The sequence below is a fragment of the Oreochromis niloticus genome, linkage group LG9 (genome assembly GCF_001858045.2).
Source record: "Oreochromis niloticus isolate F11D_XX linkage group LG9, O_niloticus_UMD_NMBU, whole genome shotgun sequence".
Taxonomy (NCBI): domain Eukaryota; kingdom Metazoa; phylum Chordata; class Actinopteri; order Cichliformes; family Cichlidae; genus Oreochromis; species Oreochromis niloticus.
The window spans coordinates 1,687,089-1,709,095 of record NC_031974.2 but is presented as its reverse complement, the minus strand read 5'-3'; the positions used below and the strand labels follow the sequence as shown (position 1 = coordinate 1,709,095).

At 44.6% G+C, this 22,007-nt stretch overlaps 2 protein-coding genes and 1 long non-coding RNA gene across 3 annotated transcripts; 1 reads left to right on the top strand and 2 right to left on the bottom strand.

Moving 5' to 3' along the window:
* Nucleotides 1-940: 940 nt before the first annotated feature.
* Nucleotides 941-10,049, bottom strand: rmc1 (regulator of MON1-CCZ1). Its single transcript, XM_003452393.5, has 20 exons — nucleotides 9,820-10,049; nucleotides 9,272-9,348; nucleotides 8,695-8,779; nucleotides 8,282-8,338; nucleotides 8,117-8,203; nucleotides 7,639-7,779; nucleotides 7,309-7,412; nucleotides 7,115-7,204; nucleotides 6,912-7,017; nucleotides 6,709-6,817; nucleotides 6,296-6,340; nucleotides 6,167-6,220; nucleotides 4,131-4,259; nucleotides 3,679-3,785; nucleotides 3,483-3,602; nucleotides 3,319-3,396; nucleotides 3,133-3,237; nucleotides 2,921-2,989; nucleotides 2,752-2,839; nucleotides 941-2,666 (listed from the first exon to the last, which is right to left on the bottom strand). Exons 1-20 carry the CDS (start codon nucleotides 9,916-9,918, stop codon nucleotides 2,449-2,451), a joined length of 1,968 nt encoding a protein of 655 aa, XP_003452441.1. The 5' UTR covers nucleotides 9,919-10,049; the 3' UTR covers nucleotides 941-2,448.
* Nucleotides 9,305-10,845, top strand: LOC112847921 (uncharacterized). Its single transcript, XR_003221758.1, has 3 exons — nucleotides 9,305-9,393; nucleotides 10,170-10,263; nucleotides 10,370-10,845. It is a non-coding gene; the product is annotated as an uncharacterized LOC112847921 (long non-coding RNA).
* A 2,105-nt stretch (nucleotides 10,846-12,950) lies between these two features.
* riok3 (RIO kinase 3 (yeast)) lies at nucleotides 12,951-19,103 on the bottom strand. Its single transcript, XM_013275866.3, has 13 exons — nucleotides 18,757-19,103; nucleotides 16,871-16,986; nucleotides 16,600-16,745; nucleotides 16,143-16,250; nucleotides 15,870-15,979; nucleotides 15,336-15,479; nucleotides 15,131-15,258; nucleotides 14,823-15,005; nucleotides 14,594-14,753; nucleotides 14,378-14,458; nucleotides 14,204-14,293; nucleotides 13,994-14,107; nucleotides 12,951-13,825 (listed from the first exon to the last, which is right to left on the bottom strand). Exons 1-13 carry the CDS (start codon nucleotides 18,790-18,792, stop codon nucleotides 13,712-13,714), a joined length of 1,530 nt encoding a protein of 509 aa, XP_013131320.1. The 5' UTR covers nucleotides 18,793-19,103; the 3' UTR covers nucleotides 12,951-13,711.
* Nucleotides 19,104-22,007: the final 2,904 nt, after the last annotated feature.

The window sequence follows — 22,007 nt, the reverse complement described above, 5'->3', positions numbered from 1 at the left end:
TGCTTTCTTTGTTCATAATTCCATCAAATTTTAACGAGATCTCCAAACGCAGCCGAACTCTGACCTGTCGCCAGATTTTCAGTCCTGTTCAGGTTAAAAATGTTCAGGTACAAGGACTGAAAATGAAAATCTGGATGCTGTGTCATCCTCGTGCTGACAGACTTCAGCTGTCGCTCAGGCAGTGAAGCAGGTCGGCTGGTTGGAAGGTTGGTGGTTCGATTCCAGGCTAAAATCATGAACCCAAAGCTGCTGAACATTAAATCCTTGGAGGAAAAATGTCTGAATGAGGCGTGTATGTGCTGTATGTACTCATTAATGGTGCGAACACAGAACTGATTTTCAGTTAAACCTTTATTAGCTGCACACGACAACACCTGACACGCGTGTACAGACATGTTGGATTTCATGACATTAAAACATGTTCATACACTCTCAGCTTTATTTGCCACAATAACTCATCTTTATAGGGATGGGTATCATTTAGGTTTTATCCGATACCGGTGCCAAATCGGTACTTTTGAAACGGTGCCGGTGCGTAAAGAATGGAGAACACAAATTTTGTCCAAAAACCTGTTATGTTTTTATTTTTAGCGCTCTCTTTTTCTGCAAAATGATAAGAACCGTAACAACATATAAACATCATCTGTGCAAAGATTTATGTTTTTAAAGTGAAACAGTGAAAAATTACAGCGCTGTCAATACATGAATATCCAGACGTTGTACAAAAATGTCCAATTCTGGCACACAATTGGACACCATGCCAGTTGAGTTTTTAGGTATTTAAGAGCAGAAATTAATTAATTTTATTAACATGCCTAAAAATGCTTTTTTTTAAAATGCATTTTTGAAGAATTAACCACACATTTACATGGTAATGGGCCTTTTCTGCCATGGAGCGTTTAATTGGCCTCTGGCCCTTTAAACTCTGAGGGGCTGTAACTTTGGTTTCTTTTGGTCAATTTGCATGATTGACACCTCTTTTTAATTGTTTGAGCCAATAGAATCACAGTAACGATGCCACGTTCACGTTACTTCAACCAATCAGAGGTTCCAAGGCCAAAACCCACGTGGGCCTAAATTTACTGCATGTGATGTCTGTCCAGTCACGTGTCTATAGGTGGGTCTAAACTGGAAGTTGTTGACAGAAAACCGCTCTGATGCGGCTAGGTAGGCGTGGTAACTGCTGATAATCACGTGGCTACCGGCTACCGGCGAAAATAACGGAGGAAATCGGGACAGTGAGCCAATTTCTGTCTTTGCGCATTTGCGCCACTGTGTGTTTTTGTGGTCTTCTTTTGCGGGTCATTCAGAGAATTTTGGTCAGAGTGTGGTGAAACTTGGTGTTTGGAATTGGTGATAGGCTGGTTATCTTCCAGAGCTATCTTTAGCCGGTTACATGAAGTCTGGAGAATTTCTGGTTCACCTTGTTTGTATAGCCGACTTGTGCGCTTTTAAATAACTGCTCGTTTAATCATGGCTTGTTTTCGTTGAGTTTGCTGGTTGTAGAAATGGTTTATATGACATTTTAGCTGAGATTCAGAGGTTTCTGTGGATACCACACGTCTGGACTTATATTTCTCACCCCGTGTTATAACCGATTAAACGTGATCTCCTTTTTGCTCCCGGTACCGGGGGCGTGGGGCTTAAAGCACTTGCTGCAGGCTGCTGAGTTTGCATCTTTTGCTGTGAAGTACAGCCAGACTTTGACCGCTTCGCCTTGGACATTTTTAATCTGTAGCTCTGCTCTAAAAGAACGTACGTGCCTGGCCCCGCCTACTATCCTCGGAAAGGTAAAATGATTGGCTAGAATCCAAAGTGTATGACATGTCATGAAAAAGAAAAAGAAAAAAAAAAAAGCACCGAAATGTGTGTTGCTTTTCGGTCTGGTTACTACCGTTTATGTCAGAACCGGTGCCATAATGGCACCCGATACCGGTACCCATCCCTACATCTTTATCTTACAGAATATACACCTCACATTCATCTGCACCCCACAAACACACAACAGTGCAGGCTCTGGCCCCTCCCACAACAGGTGATATCAGAGCGACGTTTCACCTGAGCTGCTTTCCACTGAGTACATTCACATGCAAACAAACTAACCTGGAATCATTTACAGGTCAGGATCACATGTGCAGGTAAACCCGACCACATGAAGGTGTTAGAGCCGCAGAGGAAGAAGGATTCAGACGACACACTTCAGTGATTTTAGCAAAAACAATCATTAATTAACACATCCTGTTAACATTTAAGGTGGAGCAGCAGGGACTGGGCCACCGTAACACCACCTTTTCTTAATCCCGGGGGCGGTATGCTAGGATGCTCTGTGGCTTCACACACAGGTGGAGTCTCATGGTGGGGTTTCCTGCAGCAGGACACTCGTATGCACGTGAACGTATGTGGTGATTTGCGTCCCGTCGGGTCGTCTCCTCGCCAAGGAGACTGGGCTCACACGGTGGAGGGCTTCATCAGCGCCTGCTCCCCAAACAGCTGCTTGAAGTGAGCCACGTGCTCCTCGCAGTGCTCACCTGGGTTGAAGGCGGGGCTTCCCCTGAGTCGCTGGTTTCTCTGCTGGAACGACCTAAACACTGTGTAGAACAGCATCTGGTCTCCGGTCTGCCGCGCCGCGTCCAGGAACTTCCGCGCAGACGCGTTGTCGTGGCCGCCTGCACCGGGAGAAACATGTCAGGGTGAGTTTGCGTTAAACACGTTCGTGTGTGTGAAGGAGGAAACATCTCAGGATCAACGCACCGACGCTGCGGATGAATCTGAGTGCGCCCAGAACCTGCTGCTTCGACAGCAGAACCTCGATGATCTCGTCGTTGGCAGTGGACAGACGCTGCAAACGCAAACAGGAAGTTTACAGCGATGAACCAATAAAATCATCACGTGAAGGTTTTTAAGTGTGTTTGTTTGGTACCTTCAGCATGTCCAGGGACAGCTGGTGTGCGGGTGGGTACGTGCTCTCCAGAGACAGCAGCAAACACGCCTGAGAGGACACAATTCAACAAATGAGACACTGAAACGAGGGATGTAACAAGCACGTCGAGGAAGACGAGCTCTCGAGAGATGAGGGGCAATGAGAGACCTGCAGACTCGGCGTTTCAGGATGAGCTCCTGGTTTGAACTCACCAGAGGTTTGGAGTCGCTGAGGACGTGGTACTGCAGGAACTGGTGCAGCATGTAGAACAGGTTGTGTTGCACCAGCGTCTTGATCACCAGCTCGTACAGGTAATGCTGGAAAAAACCATTACAGGTGTTACCACAGACCAGGACGAGACACAATCCCAGCCTGCTCGCGGGGCTCTGCTGTGTTACCTGGACGGTGATCTGGAACTGGTTCAGAGAGCGGATGTACTCCATCAGCACGGCGATGATGAACTTGTGGGAGACGCCCTGCGGGACGCACAGAGCAGGAAGTTCATCACATCACCTGGTTTGAAAACGTTTGGGTGGAAACTCACAGAGCACGTGCGGCCTACCTTCCTCTCCGTGAACGAGGACAGGACGTGCGTGTACATGTCTGACTGGTCGATGACGGCCTGAGTTCTGACCGGACGCTTCTGGGCGGCGCTTCCTCGGCTCGGTCCGGACTCCATCGCCTGCAAACGTGAAAAACCCCCGTTACAAATCAGATCGGGTGACTTTAGGGAGCAGGAAGCTCCGTGGGTGCCTCACCTGAGTGTAGCTCTGCTCCGCCTCCAGGTAATCTTTGTACACCTGGTTGAGTTTGTCGAACACGGTCGCCACAACAGGAAGACTTCCCTTCTCGCCGACCTCCAGAACTGCAACACAGACAGAAGAGTTGGACTTTGGCTCGTGGCACAGCTTGCCGTGCAGAGGAAATAAAAACATGAATATGCGAAGTACAGGTCGAGCTGTCGCCTCCGATTCTGCCTGGTGTTACTGGTTTCACTGGTTTTTACATCCCGTCAGTCCTGGCTCACAGCTCATTTTATGTTTAAGAAATTTTAAGGTTTTACGGAGCATCAAAGCAGAAGCGTCGACCCAGAGGAGCAGCAGGATCCTCGGGCGGGTCGCTCTGGTTTTCTTCATAACCACAGTGCTGTCTCATCATCAGGTTTGATTTCTGATCAGAGTCTAAAAACGAGTGGCAGTTAGATACGCACTCTGCGAGCAGACCGACAGGATGACCATCTTGCACTCTCTGCGCCGTAACAGGAAGTCCATCAGTTTGCCTTTGTCCTGCAGTAGGTTGACTGTGGGCGGCAGCTTCACCTGCAGGTACCACAGGTAACCTGAAACAACAGAAATGATGCTTTGGATGGTGGAACAATCATTTGTAGTCAGTTTAACTTCACAGAAATATTGTTTGACTTTGTCATATGTCAGGGCTCTAGAGTGCCACCAAATTTTTCAGTGGTGCGACTAAAAAAAAAAATATTTGGTCGCACCGGTGCGACCAACTCTCCGTGTGGTCAACAACAGACACACATTATGCCCCTATCGTGGACTAAACCAATCAGAGATAGTGAGGGGCGGGACCTCTCTGATTGGCCGTGGTCCAGTTGAAAGTGCAGGTGGAAGAGAGAGGTGAGTAGCTTGAATGAAGCGATATCGATTCATTAACGGATTCCACACAAAGACGTAAACACAGAGCGGACCCGACGCATCAGAATCAGCTTTGTCTTTCTCGGCTTTCTCACCCGGCGGCCCGAACACGGACACGCTGTCAGAGCTCAGCGATTGTGATGCGTCCGGTCCGCGCTGTGTTTACGTCTTTTTGCGCTGATTCTGAGCTGCAGGTTTTGTCTCTCCAACCAAAATTCATCGAGCCAGCAGCAAAAGAAGCAGCAAACTGCGCTTCACATTTGATCAATGTCGTCATCAATTCGCTCTGAGTTTTACTGTTTTGCTTCCACCATGATAAAAATCACACTTCATGCACAGCTCTCTCCCTCTCTCTCTCTCCCTCTCTTTACATCAAGAACAGTTTCCCGTCTCAAATCTCTGTTTTCTGCATCATTCATTCGCTTATTACCCACCAGTCTACCGTTGTTTACAGCGCTGTCAGCCGCTGTCTTTTTCTTTTCTTTTTCTTTTTCACTTAAATGACCTCGGACAAGAAAGCCTAATTTCTGCTGTTCAATACTGAAGAAATTTAAACTTCTTAAAATTATGCAAAATTGCAGAATATTGCAGAATATTTTTAAGGTTATCTGCTATAAAACGCCAGACCAGGAAAATCTCCTTCATGTTTTTCTGTGTTTTATTCTCAGTTACTTTGACACAAAGGCATCTGCTGTGATGTTCACAATTCTGATGAAGTCTCACATGTATCAGTGCTGATAAATGATCAGAATTATAATATTTCTGACTGTCTGAGGCTAAATTGAATCGAATCAGGACTTTGAGAACCGGAATCGAATGGATTATAGAAATCAGTGATGATACCCAGCCCTAGTGAGCAGCCTAGGCCCCACAGAAGTGGATGTAGCTGTGGGTAATAAGAAAAGATGAAAAGAACTATTGATAACTTTTGTGTTAAGTTAAGGACTGATCCGTCTGAAATTCATAGCCAGCTCTGACACGGTGCCATCAATCTTTGAATGCTGAAAAAACAGCAGTGTATCCAGAAAACACATTATATGCTGCAATAAATGCACTGCCCAAGTGTCCCCTCTCCCCACTGCCTTTCAGCAGCAGGCAGCAGCAAACAGGTCGTCAGAGGAGCCAAGATGATGATTAAGTTTAACATTTTCTACAATATTGACAAAGCAATTTAAGCAAAAGTTTGTTAGTTAATAATTTAGAAATGAATATTGTCTGTATGGACTTCCCCCCAAAGAAAGTGCACATGTAAAACTGCGGTGTTAAGCGATGCGGTTGAAAAATTTGAGTGTGCCTAACTTTTTAAAGTTAGGCGCACCAGTGCGCCCATGGCAAAAAGTTAGTCTAGAGCCCTGTATGTGCAAGGAAATGAAATCTCTCTGATGTTGGGCTTGTGGTCAGATAAAACAGGATGTCTAAAGATGCAGATTTTATAGGTTTTTATGATGTAAAACAGGCTCTTACATCATAAAACCTGTTTTCAGGCCTGCTCTACTGCAGGAGACGCCTGGACTGTGAACTAAACCCCTCACTGGATTCACCCTGAATGTAGCATTAAGTGCATTTTCTCCATTGTGCATGTGCGTCTGCTCACCTTCGCTGGCGCTGATGATGATGTCTGGCTGGAAGACGCTCCAGGAGGAGGAGTCTGGAGTGACGCTCAGGAAAAGAAACACCTCAGACTGACGGAGCGAATCAAACATTTACTGTGAGGAAAGGATACAGAGTTGACACGGCACCGGAGGCTGCGAAGGAACGACCGCCGGCCCTGCAGGGAAGACGAGAGGAGGATGAAGAAGAAGCACAGCTTCACAGCAGAGCTCGGGTCACTGCTGTGCGTCATCGATAAACTGGTCTGGAGCCAGTGCCAACCACATTCACGCTCCATGCTTCAGATTCTAATCCAAGCTTCGATGCTTTACCTGGAGGTCATCTCAGCTTCAGTTCTGTTTCACAGCTACTCAAAGATGCAGACGTAGGTTAGATTCTGTAGTGTGTTCTTCTCACAGCTGGATGCCTATAACTCCTCTGCTGTTAATCACATATTTCCTGTTCAACTAATTAATTTCATCTATTTAAAGATGAACGTCTGCAGTTCGATCACATCTTGCATTCACCGATAGGTTTCATGCGTACCTGACAGCGGGATCCTGTAGGGATGGATGGACCTGGCAGGCAGGACGGGCTGGTGGATGTTCAAGGCACAGTCGGGCTCCTTCAGCTTGATGTCGAAGATCAGCGACGTCTGAATCACAGAGTATGAACCCGATTTAATAAAAACACCTGAGATCATCAGCTGCACTGTGCACGACGCCTCAGAGGAAGGACGGGGCTCTAACCTGCGAGCTCTGGTGATGAACCACCACCAGGTTGTCGACGATGTTCAGAGCAAACTTGCCCGTCGTGTTCAGCTTCAGCACGTGACTCTTCTTACAGGAACCCTCCCTGAACCACACAGAGGGAACACGGGAGCCTGAATTTAAATCATCACCGCATTTTAAAGCTCAAGTCCACCAATCAGCAGACGCTGCGGTGCGTTTACCTGGACAGGTGGTACAGCACCACCTCTGCACTGGGACTGTTGGCCGTCCTCGAGTGATGCTTCAGGTACATCACGTACAGCTGACCATACCTGCAAACACACACACACACACACAGTTTAGTCATTGTTTTTTTTTTTTTTAAAAATGGGGCAAAAACAAACAAACAAAAAAAAAAACGCAGCCTGTGAATTACATGGTTGCCATGGCGATGTCTCTCTCTGACAGGCTGAGTTTGGCAGGTTTGGGGACGACGGGCAGCTCGATCTCAAACTTGGACATCTTGCACATGGTCCCGTTCTGGAACAGCAAAATCAAGACAAAGTTTATTCACATCAGCTGATCTCGACTGCAGGTGTGAAGCCACGCCCACTCTATAAATGATCCATTCAGGATGCACAATGAAGCCACCGTGGATGTGCTGCTGCACAGAAACTCGGCCTCTAAACCGACCAATGAACACATGCACACTGAAATCAAAATGACGACCTTTGTGTTGCTATAGCGACGCGAGAATCGGCCTCACCCTGAAGGCGAAGGGTTGCAGGATGTTCCCCTGCACGGTGGTGGACAGCAGGATGACGGCGGTCTCAGGGCAGTACTGGTACCAGTTCACGTTGATGCTCTGACTCTTCAGCAGCTTCAGGCTGCGCTTGTCTGGAAACACCTGAGCACACAGGAGGAGGTCAGCCGGGAGGATGACATCACAGCAAAACAGGTAAAGCTCAGGTGAGCCAGAGGCACAGACACAAAGCAACTTTTCACCGTCTTAAATGACAAGAACCAAAGTCCCGGGTATCAAACTGATGTCACTTCCTGTTTCTCCTCGAAGAACGCACAAATGTGGAGATGTGACGTTTCAACAGCTCATTAACACACTGAATTGGCCCTTTGAACTCTCCAATCAGAGGACATTATATGAAGTTTTGTGTCACATGACCACGCAGACCCAAACACTCAGAGAGCACAGCGATGGCTCTCTGTGGGCGAGCTGTTCGGGTTACCTGGTAAAACTCGATTCCCTGGTCGGTTATGAAGACGATCTCGTTCCAGTTGGTCCAACAGAAACCTAATATGTTGGCGTTCTTCGTCTGCGGAGCGACACAAACATCATGAGCCCAGTTTATCCGTCAGCAGATGGCCTGCGAGCAGCAGGAACTGCAGCGTACCTTACACTCCTGACTGAACTCTGTGTGCGGGTAGTCGGGGATGAAGTTGATGAAATCCTGCGAACACAAAAACAACGTTCGTCTGGATCAGAAACATTCAAAACAGAAACGTCAGATTATAAACGATCCGTAACCAAGCATGCGTGACGTGCGTGTCCGGAAGGAAAAAAATAACAAAAATTTACAATAAAAACTGAAATTTCAACAAAACACTTTAAATACACCATATACAAATAAAAAGCTTTGTATCATAAATTCCCCACTAGAGGCAGACGCAAAACTTTTATAAAATAAGTGTGCAGGATTTTAGAAACGAGACCACAATAAGGCGAAATAAGACAGGAGTTTATCCAGCCCCGCCACTCCTCTGTGCCTAAAGAAATAAGACCATGTCTGAGTGTCCCTGAACTCACCACAGACTTGGAGGTTCTCTGCACAGCCAGGATCTTGTTACCGATGGAGAACTTGATGCATTTCACTTCTCCTTTATCGTCCATCCTGACGAGTCAAACACACACAGTTTATATAAGCATTCCCATTTTACTGACCTAAAACCTGCCAGTGAACGCAACACTCCAGTTTCAGCCTCTCCACGTTAACCCTCAGAGTCACTCTGACCTCTTACTGAAGGCTTTAAAGACCCAGCAGCAGCATGAAGCCCAGATCCTCGAGCAGAGTTTCAACTTTCAGAGTGTCGTCAGGCATCGGGGAGATAACTTAAACCCACTTTAAATGGAACTTGCACACATAAAAGGGGGGCGGGGGTGTCACAGGGAAGTGTGGGTTTGAGTTGAAGAACACCTTCCAAAGCATACCCAGCTGCCCCGGGTGTGAAACGCCTTCATAAACATCTCCAGGCCCGGCTTCAACCACCAAGAATAACCAAGAACCAGAGCTGTAAAGGTCTACCCTCATGTGGCGACAGGTACAGGTACAAAGATTAAAAATACTGATGTGCTTCATCGTTAAATCCCGGCTGAGCACACGAACCTGAAGGCGACGCTGCTCTTGTCATCAGGACCTTTAACCACCACGCCGGTGGCTCCACCTGAACGCACCGCGAACACCTGGAGACAGAAAACAGAGCAAAGACGTAGGACAGGTGCACACAGGTGTGTTTAATATCCAAATACATCCATAACTCCACACGTAAACACTCTAACACCAGAGCAGTTTAAGTCTGAGAGACATAAGAGATGAAAATTTCTTCTGTCCCTCAAATATTCCGAAGAAGAGGCCACACCTGTAAAAACGAACCAAACAAAGTAAAGCATTTAAGGATTTATTCAATGTTTTCTAGGAGTTTCATGTCAGCTGATCCTGGTTCACATTAATCCCAGTTTAACAACAGCTGACAGTGAGTGATTATTTCCAAGTTTAATTTAAGCTAGTTAACATTCTAAATAAAATAATTAATTATTACATATTTGTTTTAAATAAACTCCACGGTCACATTTTACCGTAAATGTTCCAGTTTTTAAACTTATTTATTTAAATTCGCTGGCAGAAGTTTTGCTAGCTGTTAGCCGTTAGCTCACCTGCTTGTTGGCCTCGTCGAAGAAGACGTTGTTGACGCTCGAGGCATGTTCGAACTGCACGGGGTTCTCGCTCAGCTCCAGGTAATGCTCCTCGGCCATCCTTCACACCTGGCCGCCGCTTTATTTCGCAGTTTTCCTCTCGGTTCTGCCTCCAGAGTCCGGGCTCTGATCACGGAAGAGGAGCGAAGCCTCACAACCGGCCAGATACACGACTTCCGCTCGAGCCTTCACAATAAAAGCGGGAGTTTTATTGTTGTATGTTTATTTTTTCTTTTTCTTTCTTTCTTTCTTCCTTCCTTCTTCTTCTTTTTTTTTTTTTACATTTCCCCCTGAATCCTCTATTAACTGAGGCTCTATATAAAACGAGGGTTGCTTCCAGGAGCGGCGTTGGTGTGGAAGTCGAGCTACTGCCTCTTGCAGGTCACTGGACAGTCAACAATACTGGTGCTTATTATTTTTAGTGTATCACTTTATATGTTAGCAAGGAGATACATTTTTTTTCACCTTTCTTTTCTTTCTATTTTTATTCTCCTTCTTCATGTTTTTTCAGTTGCTCCCTTTAAGAGTGACCACAGCAAATCATCAGCCTCAGTGTCACTATTCCCCTAGAATCAACCCTCTGTGCATCCTCTTTCGCTACATCAGTGAACCTCCTCTGTGGTCTTCCTGTTTTCCTCCTCCCTGGCAGCTCCATCTTCATCATCTGATGTCCATCATGTCCACAGTCACAGGGCTACAACCCAGTGTGCTCCTGGTGCCGATCCTGAGATTGGATCAATCAGGAGTATTGCATCAGGTGTAAGGTTTTGGGCAAATCAAACAAGTGGATCATAAAGAAGGAAATTACTTTCCCCCAGCTCACACCGGGACGCTCAGCAGTCGGGTGTGAGAGACGAGATCAGAAATAAATGTCTGAGGCCGTTTTTCACAAAGTTAAAGTTGTTCAGTGTCTTCTGCAGGAGTGAGGGGAGAGCGGAGCAGCATCTGTGATGCAGATGTTGATTTACCAACCTGACCTCACCTCTGACCAACAGCTGTGGGCACCAGCAGAAGTGAACTTGTTCCAAAGAGTGTGTGGACTCCGCCTCCACATTAAAGGGTGCAAACCAAGGTGGTTCAGCATGTGACCAGGACGCCTCCTCCTGGATGACCTGGATGTGGATGGGTGCGTGAAGATGGATGCAGCTGACCTGGAACACCAGCAGGAATATTTGACCATTTTCCAAACAGGATCTTGTGTTTGGAGCAGGAATCATAATATTCAGATAAAAAAGGAAAGCACCCGTTGAACACCTGTTTATGAGAGATGTGATCAGCTTATCAGGTTGTTTATGTTTCTTCATACTTTTAATATTCACTACAGGACTACCCCTGCTTTAGGACACAGTTAACGTGGATGTTTTGAATTTATTAACATCCCTCCAAAGTAGGGTCAAACTGGAGGGCAAAAAAACTTTTATTCTGAAGGCTATCAGTTTACGCAGGAAGTCCCCCTCACCACAAAGTCATGTGACAGATCATGTGCTGGTAAATGTTTACTTCCCCTGGAGCTCCTGGGGCCTGTTCTTCGTACCTCGCTTACTACATCCAAGATCAAATCATCGCGCTAACTTTGAGCTCGCTAATCCGGTTCTCCGAACGCACCTGTTGTTGACGATTAGTATAGCTGGATGAAGTAATCTGAGATCACTGGGTGGCTTAAAAGGGGCTACGCATCGATAGTAGAAACATTGATCGGCAACCCTGTGATTGGTCGGCGAAGATGTCGAAGGAGCGCGCTCAGTATTTCACGGCAGCAGAGCAAGAACTCTTGATTGAGGGATATCAGGAGTTTCAGAGTTTAATTAAAACGCAGGGGAACACTGCAAAGGCTGCAAAAGCAAGGAGAGAGGGCTGGCAGAAAGTTGCTGACAAATTAAACTCGTAAGTGATCCATGATATTACATTATATCATGTGATATTATATTATACCACATTATATTATATTACATCATATCCTCTTTCACATTAGAGCCACAACAGGACCCACTAGAACATGGGAAAAAGTAAAAGTGAAATATAAGAATATTCTACAGAATGGTAATATTTATCACTTATATTGCTTTTAGTCTATGACAAGAGACCCTGGAATAATCTGTTTGTTTGTTTATAACAGCAACCAAGAAAAGGGCAGAGCAAATAAAGACAGGTGGTGGTCCTGCACCCCCTCGTCACACCCCTTTTTGTACTGTGACATTTATTGACATTGTGGGTTTTTTTGTGTGTAGTTTGACATAACACTCCATCACTTTTACCTGTTCCCATGCAAGGGGTGACTGAAGCATGCACAGTAAGTCGGGAGTAAGTATATACAGTACAGTAAGTATATATATATATATAGAGAGAGAGAGAGAGAGAGAGAGAGAGAGAGAGAGGAAGAAAGTAAATAATACCCTCACGGGAGAATCGATATCTCTCTATGAGCACACTGTCGCGCTGAGCTAAAGGATCCCGTCTATCCCGCAATATACACTAAATTCTGTAAACTCTCCTTATCAATCTTGCACCTTCCTTGCTCGCGTACAAACGGACAGGACATGGCTGCGACAGACTTCCCAAATCCACCTTCGCTTTTATAGCCGTGGTCTCTCATCTTGATTACACGAAGTAATTTACTATTACTACTCTAAAATATGAATTACATCTGACATGATCTACTACATGTAATAGAATGACTAATAGTACATTTCCCTTTTTTTCGGAAATGACCTGTATGTATCTGTATGAAATCAATAAAAGAATCAAATGCTGCATTATCTTTAGTTACATTGATAATATTTATTTATGGTAAAACAGTGGCGACATATCGCTGTTGCTTTCGTATAAATGCAGCGGACATACCTGAGTGGCCGCGATCTAATCCTGTTTACATAAAGTAAACCTGCTCCCGAGCAGGTTTACGCTTACGGATCTGTTGCTATGACAGCAAGTCCCAGATGAGCTTCGGAGAACCGAACGATCCAAGATCACGCGAAATCGTCAACAATCAAATCCGGCTAACTTACTTAGCGAGGTACGAAGAACGGACCCCTGAGCTCTCATAGCATGACAGGTAAAGTTTATATTCTTACAAAATAAAAGCCAACAAGAAGAATTTTCCATGTTTGTTTTATTCTGAATTTTTACCATGAGACCAACATCCTGTTCAAAACCCTGACATTACTGTTGAAGCTAGCAGCAGACAGCAGGACTTCCTGCATGCACACCTGATCTCTTCTACTGTAAACATCAAAATCTGACTTCAAATGTTTTTTAAACATTTACCAGGATGACGATGGATCTGAAATCACCAGATCATCTGTTTATAACGTTTCATTCTCACTCTTTAACTTCCTGCTTTGACCCAACCCATGACCCCTGAACACAGGAAAACGGGAGCTTTAATGTTTTTACTAGAAGAAAAATTAATTCATTTGATTTTACAACAGTGAAACTTCAGCTGATTTCTACTTTTTTCTAAAGTTTTTGAGGGTTAAAGTCTGAGTAAATCGGTTTCCCTGCAGTGTGATCATAATAGGAGCGCCTCAGTGACGGAGCAGCTAGTTTCACCCTGAAGTCGGGTTTTAATCTACGAAGCGTTTACAAAAACACACACTGTGAGCAGCGTGGGACAATCTTAGCAGGAAGACCCGAGCCTCAGGAAACTGCCTGTGATCGTCTGACGCTCTGACTTCAACGTCCAATGCGGTTAAACGTTAAACCCCGCCCCCTCTCTCTTCCTGTTTACAGGAAGCAGCGAGTAGGGTGGTGGGTTGGAGGTGCCGAGGCATCGTCCTCGTCCTCCATTCATCTGTTTTTCGGATTTTTTTGTCTAAAAACACGGCGGGATCGTGAAGAATCGGCGAGGTGGGCGTTAGTCATCGGCGTCGGGCTCTAAAGGGGGACCGCCGTCCTCCGAGGTCACCGGGAAGGTTTTCTTGCCTCGTTTCTGGATGTGGTCTTCGTTCCTCTTCTCCAGCGCCACGATCTGTCGGAGCAGAGAGACGCCGCGTGACTCCAGCTGCTTCTTAAAGACACAGTGTTGAATTTTTTCTCTAATTTAACGACCCGACCCCACAAGAATTTAACTGACACCAAAACATAAGATACAACCCCGATAACAGGAGGGTCATCAACCTGAAACCGTCTCCGTTACCTCTGCCATGAACTCGGCCTCGTCCTCGGTGCCCACGGGGATGTTCAGGCCGGTCACGGCGTTGAAAAGGTCGTAGGTGCTCATCGCCTCGCTCACGCCTCTCTTCTGGAAGAACTGGAGCAACAAACGAGTTCAAAATCAAATAAAAACGAGTGAAATCGTGAATCAGGTTTAAATTTCCTGGATCCAGCAGAGAGGAGTCGGGTTTACCGTGGAAACGTTCCTGCAGTCTCTGAAGAGGAACTCCAGACCGTGGGGGTGGGTGGGCTCCACGGACTGACTCACGTCAATCAGCCACACCTGCAACGAGAGCGAGGGTGACTGGTGACATCACAGAGAGATGAAGAGGAGGGAGGGGGACAGGTAAAAGCAGGGGAACTGTACCTTCCCTTCGTGCCACAGCATGTTGTATTCGCTGAGGTCGGCGTGAACCAGATTACACTCCTGATACAGCTGCTGCATCATCTGCACGGGAAGACGGCGAGAAGCTGCTGTCAGACTTTTTTCTTCTCAGACACAAAAGTTAAACTGAATTAAATCCCGACAGAGATGTCTGCAGGACAAAACACAAAGAAGCGGACTTCCTGTGGGCGTACGTACGTGGAGGACTTGGTAGTAGGCGTTCTTGAGGTCCTCTGAGTTCAGCATGGCGTCTTTGAGTTTGGGGGCGGGGATGTGGTCTTTGCCGATGAACGACATCACCAGGATGTGTTTCTTCAGCAGGACCACCTCCGGACACGGGATCTCGGCCTTCTTCATCCTGAAAGCACACAGCCGGGGTTTAGGTCACGGAGCAGCTCCCGCCGTCCCCCCGGTGGACTCCACTCACCTGCCCAGGTTGTGCATCTCCTTCTCGGCCCACAGCCGGATGATCTTGCGTGGGTTCAGTTTGCTGAAGCGGTCCTTGAAGCGATAGTCGTCTTTGATGTAGCGGTCTCTGTTCTTGAACTCGTTCAGCGTCGTTTTAAACACCTTCAGCACCACCTCGTCCGGGACGGGCTGCTCCTCCAGGCTGACACACACACACACACACACACACACACACACACACAGTAAATCAAACAGCACCTATGGGCAGGTGTGCGTTTCCTGTCTCATGGCTGATTTTCTTCAAGCTCTCAGGGTTTTCCGGCTCACCTCCCTCCATCGGCGTGGAAGACCACAGACTCCTTCCCGGTGCTGATGCAGCCGTTGATGTTTTCCAGCACGCCGGCGTTCACCATCTTGTACATCAGCAGGCGAGTGCGAGGGTCCACGGCTTGCTCCTGAGGAGAGAGGAGGAGGAGTCAGAGAGCTCCACCTTCAGCATCCCGCAGCGGGCCGAGGGCGTTTCCATACGTACGGCGGTGGAGTGCTCCTTCTTCTCGTGCAGCCTGGCGCTGCGTCTCTGCTCGCTGTAGCAGTGCCGCTTCAGGGAGTTAAACACCTGATTGGACAGCTTCAGGTCCATCCCCAGACCGTCACCGACGTGGACCTCCGGGGCAAACTGGACGAGGGAGAACAGCACGCAATGAAAGAGGCGGTCCGGCTGATATCTGTGATTCTGACAGAGTTCGCTCAGACGAGTCGTCCTGCCGTTTTAGAGACGCACACGCTCTTTTTGCTCTGTTTTTGCTCTCCACCTGGAGCTACTGTTAACCAGGCTGTTCAGCAGCTACACCGCCCCACTTTAACCTGACCCTGTCTGCAGAGGCTTCTGTGGAAACAGCTGCAACTGAGGCCAAAAAGGAAGCTTTGGAAGCCGACCAGGCAGCCTTAATCTGAGCGATACTGGAACTCTTTCAGGTGGTTTGTTTTTCAGGTATTGTTTGCACATTTTTCAAACACCCAAATCAGATATTTAAGGAATGTTGATAAGCGCGCTCGGCCATCTTACGTTGTCCATGCGTGCCGTGTTCTTGCGGCCGCAGGTCACTTCGTCATGTTTGGTGGTGATGTTTTTCCCCTTCCCCGTGAAGCCTTTCCTCGGTGTGGTCTGAGGTTTGTCTGAAACATCACACACACACACACACACACACACATATATATAGAAAAGGATGTTGATGAAGTTGAGACAGGGTGTAAAGAAGCTCGGTGACTGATGAGTCAGGCCACCATTTGGCACTCTGGCGTGTTTCTGTTATTTTGTCCACCCCTGCAGGCGTCCTACCGGCTCTGTAGGGGTCGTGTCTCGTGTCCTGCCAGTCGACCTCATCCTCAGAGCTGTCGCTGTCGTCGTACGGATGGACCATGCGGTAGTTCTCGAAGGAGATGGACACTAAAACAGAAACGTGTCACACTTTCAATTAAATCTCCAAAAGTTGAATCTGTTCATCTGGACGTAGCGTTTTGTGGGAGAAACGTTTCGTCACTCATCCAAGTGACTTCTTCAGTCTCCTCCATCCAAGAGACTGAAGAAGTCACTTGGATGAGTGACGAAACGTTTCTCCCACAAAACGCTACGTCCAGATGAACAGATTCAACTTTTGGAGATTTACTTTCCTGGATGATTGAGAATGCATCAAGACTTTCAATTAAACTTTATTAACCGCCGTTTACAGACACGCCAACCGTGGCGCCTTCAGAAATTCATCTGCTTCACATAACCACGAAGCTTTCTAAATCACCTTTGCTGTCCCCGTTGAACTTCTTCTCCTCGCGCCGCAGCTGGTCGTCGAACTCGCGGTCAAACTGCATCTGCAGCATCTGGGCGAGCATCAGGTCGCTGGCGGTGTCGGGGGCTTCGTCGGCCAGCAGCAGCTCGGCTGCAGGACTGAGAGACAGACGCGTTACCACCTGAAAACCTTTTAAAGCTCCTGGATTTACTGACGAGAAAAACATCTGACGTTAACAGGACGGAGACTTTTAACCCTCAGAAGCTTAAACGGGAACTCTTACTCAGAGAGCGCCGGGAAGACGGCGTTCTCCTCGTCCAGCTGCTTCGCCAGCTGTTCACTCATCACCTCAGAGAGAGAGCAGGCCGGAGCCGCCGGGGCCGCCGAACCCCACGGGCTCTGACAATGACAAGAGATAAACACATGAAATCACTGAAAGACCTTCAGAGAACTCCTCACATGAGTAATCAGAGTACTCATGTTACTGAGATTACAATTACCTCAGACTTCTTTTATTTTCACAATAACAAACAGAGACAGTTTTATTTTTATACTAATTCACTGTTTATATTTCCATCACACATATTCTTTAATGTTACATAGATTTAAATGTATATTTATTGTTTTTACAAACTTTTGTTTTATACATTTTATTATTCTATTTATATTTTTTATGGTGAGGTTTTATTTTTTTGCATCATATACATATATTATTTTATATTTACATATCACTCTTCCCTTTTAGTGAAACGTGTGCAGTCAAACACGGGACTGTATGACATCATTTCTCTCCTGATACCAACAGTTTTATATTATTTTCTGGAATGTTTGTTATTGATTATTTTGGTCTAAAAATAGTCCAAAAATGCCCCATAAATGTCCAGATTTACTCTACGGAAGTTCCCCAAACTCAAAATATCTTAATGACAAAAACTCCCTGATGAGTCTCTGAGAACTGCAAATATTTTTTTTTCTCCTGACAAATTATTAGAAACAAAAAGATAAAAGAAAATTGTCATCATAAAAACTTTTTTTCTTGATTATCAGCTAATAAAATTGAAATATTTGTGAAGTTACTCAGAGCTTATTTTACCCAATGAGCTGAAGTTTAAACTGGTGTAAAGTGAAAACTGAGCATGTGCAGTCGAGATTTTAGTGTTTTTAAAACAGTGTTTCACAGATGAATCGTTTCTTATTTTAATAAATCTGATTTCAGTCGAACCTCCATGAGCTCGTGTTTGCTCTGCGTTATTATAAAGCTGCTCAGTAAACAGGCTGCATGAACAGGTGAGTCAGGAGCTACAGGTGGCGCCTGACATCACTGACAGTGGGTGAGTCACGCAGGCACAGAATCAACAAGAGAAGAAGAAGAGACATGTTCAGACATGTCTGAAGCACAGTCTATTATTTACAATCTGGGGCAGGAGTGTCAAACATAAGGCCCAGGGTCCACAAATGGCCCGGCAGAGGCTCCACTCTGGTCCACTGGACGGCTTTGGAAAATATAGAGCGCAGAAATTTTGGACTTTTAACTGTATTTTCTGAAGTTTCACCGTTTTCCTCACTGACTCAGACGTCCCTCACGAACAGTCACTACAGCACAGTAATATGTTATAGACACATAACTACACTTTTACTTACAGTAAAACAGACACGTTGTGTTTTATGATTACAGGACAGTCTGAGCCGCCACAGCTCTCTCTGTAACTTATATGTTATCGTTAAAGCCCACAGGCTTCTTCATTTATCAGGGCTGATTTCTCTGTGATGAAGGAAACTGAGGTGTTACTGCTGAAACTCTCCCGGACTCAATGTGAAGCTAAACCTTTGGCTCATGAAACGTTTCCGGGATAAACAGGTGAAATCTAGAGGTGTGTCATCGCAGAGGCTGTCTTGTCCCGGTCCAGTCCGGGTCAAACCGGCCAGCTTGTGGTCTGAGCTGAAGCATCGGTGAGCTCATCTCCTGCTTTAACCACCAGCTGACAGGCTGTTATCTAAAATAACACACAGCTCGATGCTAACCCGGTGCCACCCGGGTTATCTGCAGCCCGAGCCTTTAAAGGAAACAGCCGCCATGGTGACACTGGGAGCGGTTAACAGCAGCCGCGGCCGCTCCCTTAAGTCTAACCGATAACCGCGGCAGGAGAGCCGGGCAGAGGAGGGACCTACCTTCGGTGTCTGCGTTGTGACTCCTGATTGATCCATGATGATGACGATGAAGATAATTATTGATCGATTCTCTGCGCGGAGGGTGAATAATGGCTAGCTGCTGAGCTAACGTTAGCTTTGAAACTTCCAGAAAGTAAGGTGAATAAAAACCTTCACGCGCTGTGACACCTGCGCCAAACTGTGCTGGACACTTCCGGAACCTCGACAGAAATAATTCACGAGCCGGAAACAGAAGATTTTTTAATAAACCAACGGCTGAAAGGAGGCAGGAGAGACCGCACAGAGGAGCTTCACAGAACAGTGAACATTAGCACGACAGGAAGAACGTCACTGTTCCGCCTTCACAATAAAAGCCCTCCCACTTTTAAATTAATACGTTTCCAGAACTAAAATATTCTGAAATCCAAATTTCTGCATCTTTAATGTCAATATTTAGTTGTTTTTCTTCCATTCCATTGATTTAAAATCGCCTGGAGGTCAGAAACTGACAGAATCTGAAAAGATGCGTATGAGCATCAATTTATTTAAAAAGTAAGACAAATCAAACTTTTTTCCATTAATGTATTATTTTCTCGATATATTCTACTTTTAATATGTTATTTTCTTTTTCATTCTTTCATTTATTATATGATAATAAAATAAAAGACAAATAAATGATTTAGCCTCAATAGCCGGTAATTTAACCACCGTTTACCATCACCTAGCACATATCACAGTCCAACCCAGTAATCTTGTCCCAGGCAAACTGGGTAAACTGGTCTCCGAATATCTTCGGACGTGTGCCCGGAGCAGACCCGGGACACCCTGGACAGATTACATCTCTTAGCTGGGCTGGAAACGCATCAGTGCCCTCCTGAATGAACCGCGTATTAAAAAGAAATCAGCCAAAAGAAGATTAAAGGTGAAACTTTTTATAATATAATAAAAAAAATGTTAACAATCAATCAAAGAGCTAAATCAATTACAAAGATTATTATTAATCTTGATATTGAAAATTATATGTTAGCACGTGTGTGGTGTGAAAGGTGAAATTTTCGATGTGAAATAAAATAAAAAATGACGTATTTGAAAGCTTCATCATCTCTGTGCGTCTGCGCGCACGACCTACAATCTGTCCAGGTTGACTCGCGAACGCGCTTCGCTGTCACAGGTGTGTAAAGTCACGCGGTGTTTACATTAACAAAACCGGAAGCCGTCCGAGTGGGACTTAAAAATAAAAGCAAAAAATGAGACTAAATCAGAAAATTTGATAAAATAATCGTTTTTATTTGTTGCAGGAAAGATAATTGTTTGATTGATTGATTAAATCTTTATTTTGAACATGTTGAAAAAGTACAACAACATAGAATTAAAAAGAGACAAACAAACAAAGCAAAACAAAAGGAAAAGGAGCAACCAAAACTACGAATAACTTTCATCTTCAAAAATGAGGAAGAAACATAAGCTTATTTAATCCCACCCCCTTTCCACTATCTAGTAATCAATAGACTACAGAAATACCTCCTTACAATTACATTATATGTTACGTGTATTTTTTTAAATTTATTAATTATATGTATATCTATCTTTCTATCTATCCATACATACATATATACACATAAACACATATACACATTTTCAATAACCTCAGTAACACCTCAAAGGATACACAACCTACAGATATATATACCCAACAAACCCGTGCACCCGCACACACATGAAAATATTGGACAAGAACACCCTATCAAATCTGTACCTCCTCCCTGTACCCTGTAAAAACCACATCCTTAAACCGCTGTTTAAACTGCGCCATGCTCGGACATTGCTTCATATCTTTACTTAGTCTGTTCCACAGCTTCACTCCACACACAGAGATGCAAAAACTTTTTAATATTGTACGGCTACAAGGATGTTTTAAATTTAATTCCCCCCTCAAATTGTATCCCCGTTCCCTTTTAGAAAACAGTTTTAGAATATTGTCAGGAAGCAGGTTATTTATTTGTGCAGTGGGAAAATGAACCAGATCTGTAAATTTTAGAATTTTTGATTTTAAGAATAGTGGATTTGTATGATCTCTGTAACCAGTTTTATGCCGTTTTTTGTAATATAAAGATTATTGATAGTGAACATTTGTAAGTATTGCCCCAAACCTCTGCACAGTAATGCAAATACGGTGCAATCAGGGAACAATAGAGAATGTGGAGTGATTTGTGGTCCAGAATCTGTTTTACTTTACTCAAGATTGAAACACTTCTTGAAATTTTGTTATGTATATGATTTATATGAGACTTCCAGTTTAATTTATCATCTATAATCACACCAAGAAACTTATGTTCAAGTACTCTTTCAATTTCCACACCATCTATATGAATCTGCACTTGTGCATTTCTAAGGGAATTCGCAAATAAGACTATTTTAGTTTTACTTAGATTTAGCGATAGTTTGGTTTTTTTAAACCGTTTTTTAATTTTGCACATTTCTGAAGTAATTGTGTCCAGCAGCTCCTTTAGATTTCCCCCAGAACAAAAAATATTTGTGTAGCCTGCAAATAATACTAATTTTAATATATCAGATGCCTATAATATAATTGTTTCATTAACCGTAGATTAATTGTGCTTTTTGATAATAACGGTTAAAAGTCAGTTATCAAAATTAATAAATTGTTATGTTTAAAGTATGTGATCATTATGATGCGACAAACAAAGTGTTAAATAAAACAAATAAAACATTCATTAATTCAAATCTAAGTTTGATATTCATCTAGATCCTTTAAAAAAAGAACAACTGTCTATGAACAGGACCTGAATGTTTTTGTAAAGTTGTCACAGGTCAACAAACCACAAATCTAATGCTTTATAAAAACAAAATATAGGTAAAACTTTAAACCCAGCACTCAACAAAGAAAGGTAATTAAAACTGTAAGGTAAGTCTGAAAGTTTAAATAATACAGATAAAAAAAGTTAAAAATACTCTGTGAAATAAAATTTTTTATTTTCACTCGTGCATAATTTAAAAGCAGCTTTCTAAAACAGTTAAAATAATCAAAACAGTAAAGTGTTGATATGCTGAGGAAGCTGATGTCGGAGAAAGCAGCCTGCACCATAAACTCTCTAAATATAATCCCTCTTTGTTTAGAGCAGCACTGAAGCCCTCATGTAAGTAACTCCACCTTTGAAGAATTTGAAGCTCTGTGGCTAGTATGGGGCTTGAACCCATGACCTTGGTATTATTAGCACCAACCAGCTGAGTTAATTGGCCAAACGAAATGAACG

What these genes read in the sequence shown, in the direction of transcription:
- riok3 (XM_013275866.3), bottom strand. Translation starts at nt 18,792, where the DNA reads ATGGATCAATCAGGAGTCACAACGCAGACACCGAAG. An exon ending in TCACAACGCAGACACCGAAG is followed by an intron (nt 16,987 to 18,756) that starts GTAGGTCCCTCC and finishes TGTCATTGTCAG; the next exon opens with AGCCCGTGGGGTTCGGCGGC. An exon ending in ACTGCAGGAACGTTTCCACG is followed by an intron (nt 14,108 to 14,203) that starts GTAAACCCGACT and finishes TTGTTGCTCCAG; the next exon opens with TTCTTCCAGAAGAGAGGCGT.
- rmc1 (XM_003452393.5), bottom strand. Translation starts at nt 9,918, where the DNA reads ATGGCCGAGGAGCATTACCTGGAGCTGAGCGAGAACCCCGTGCAGTTC. An exon ending in TTCATCACCAGAGCTCGCAG is followed by an intron (nt 6,818 to 6,911) that starts GTTAGAGCCCCG and finishes TCTGTGATTCAG; the next exon opens with ACGTCGCTGATCTTCGACAT. An exon ending in TGTCCCTGGACATGCTGAAG is followed by an intron (nt 2,840 to 2,920) that starts GTACCAAACAAA and finishes TTGCGTTTGCAG; the next exon opens with CGTCTGTCCACTGCCAACGA.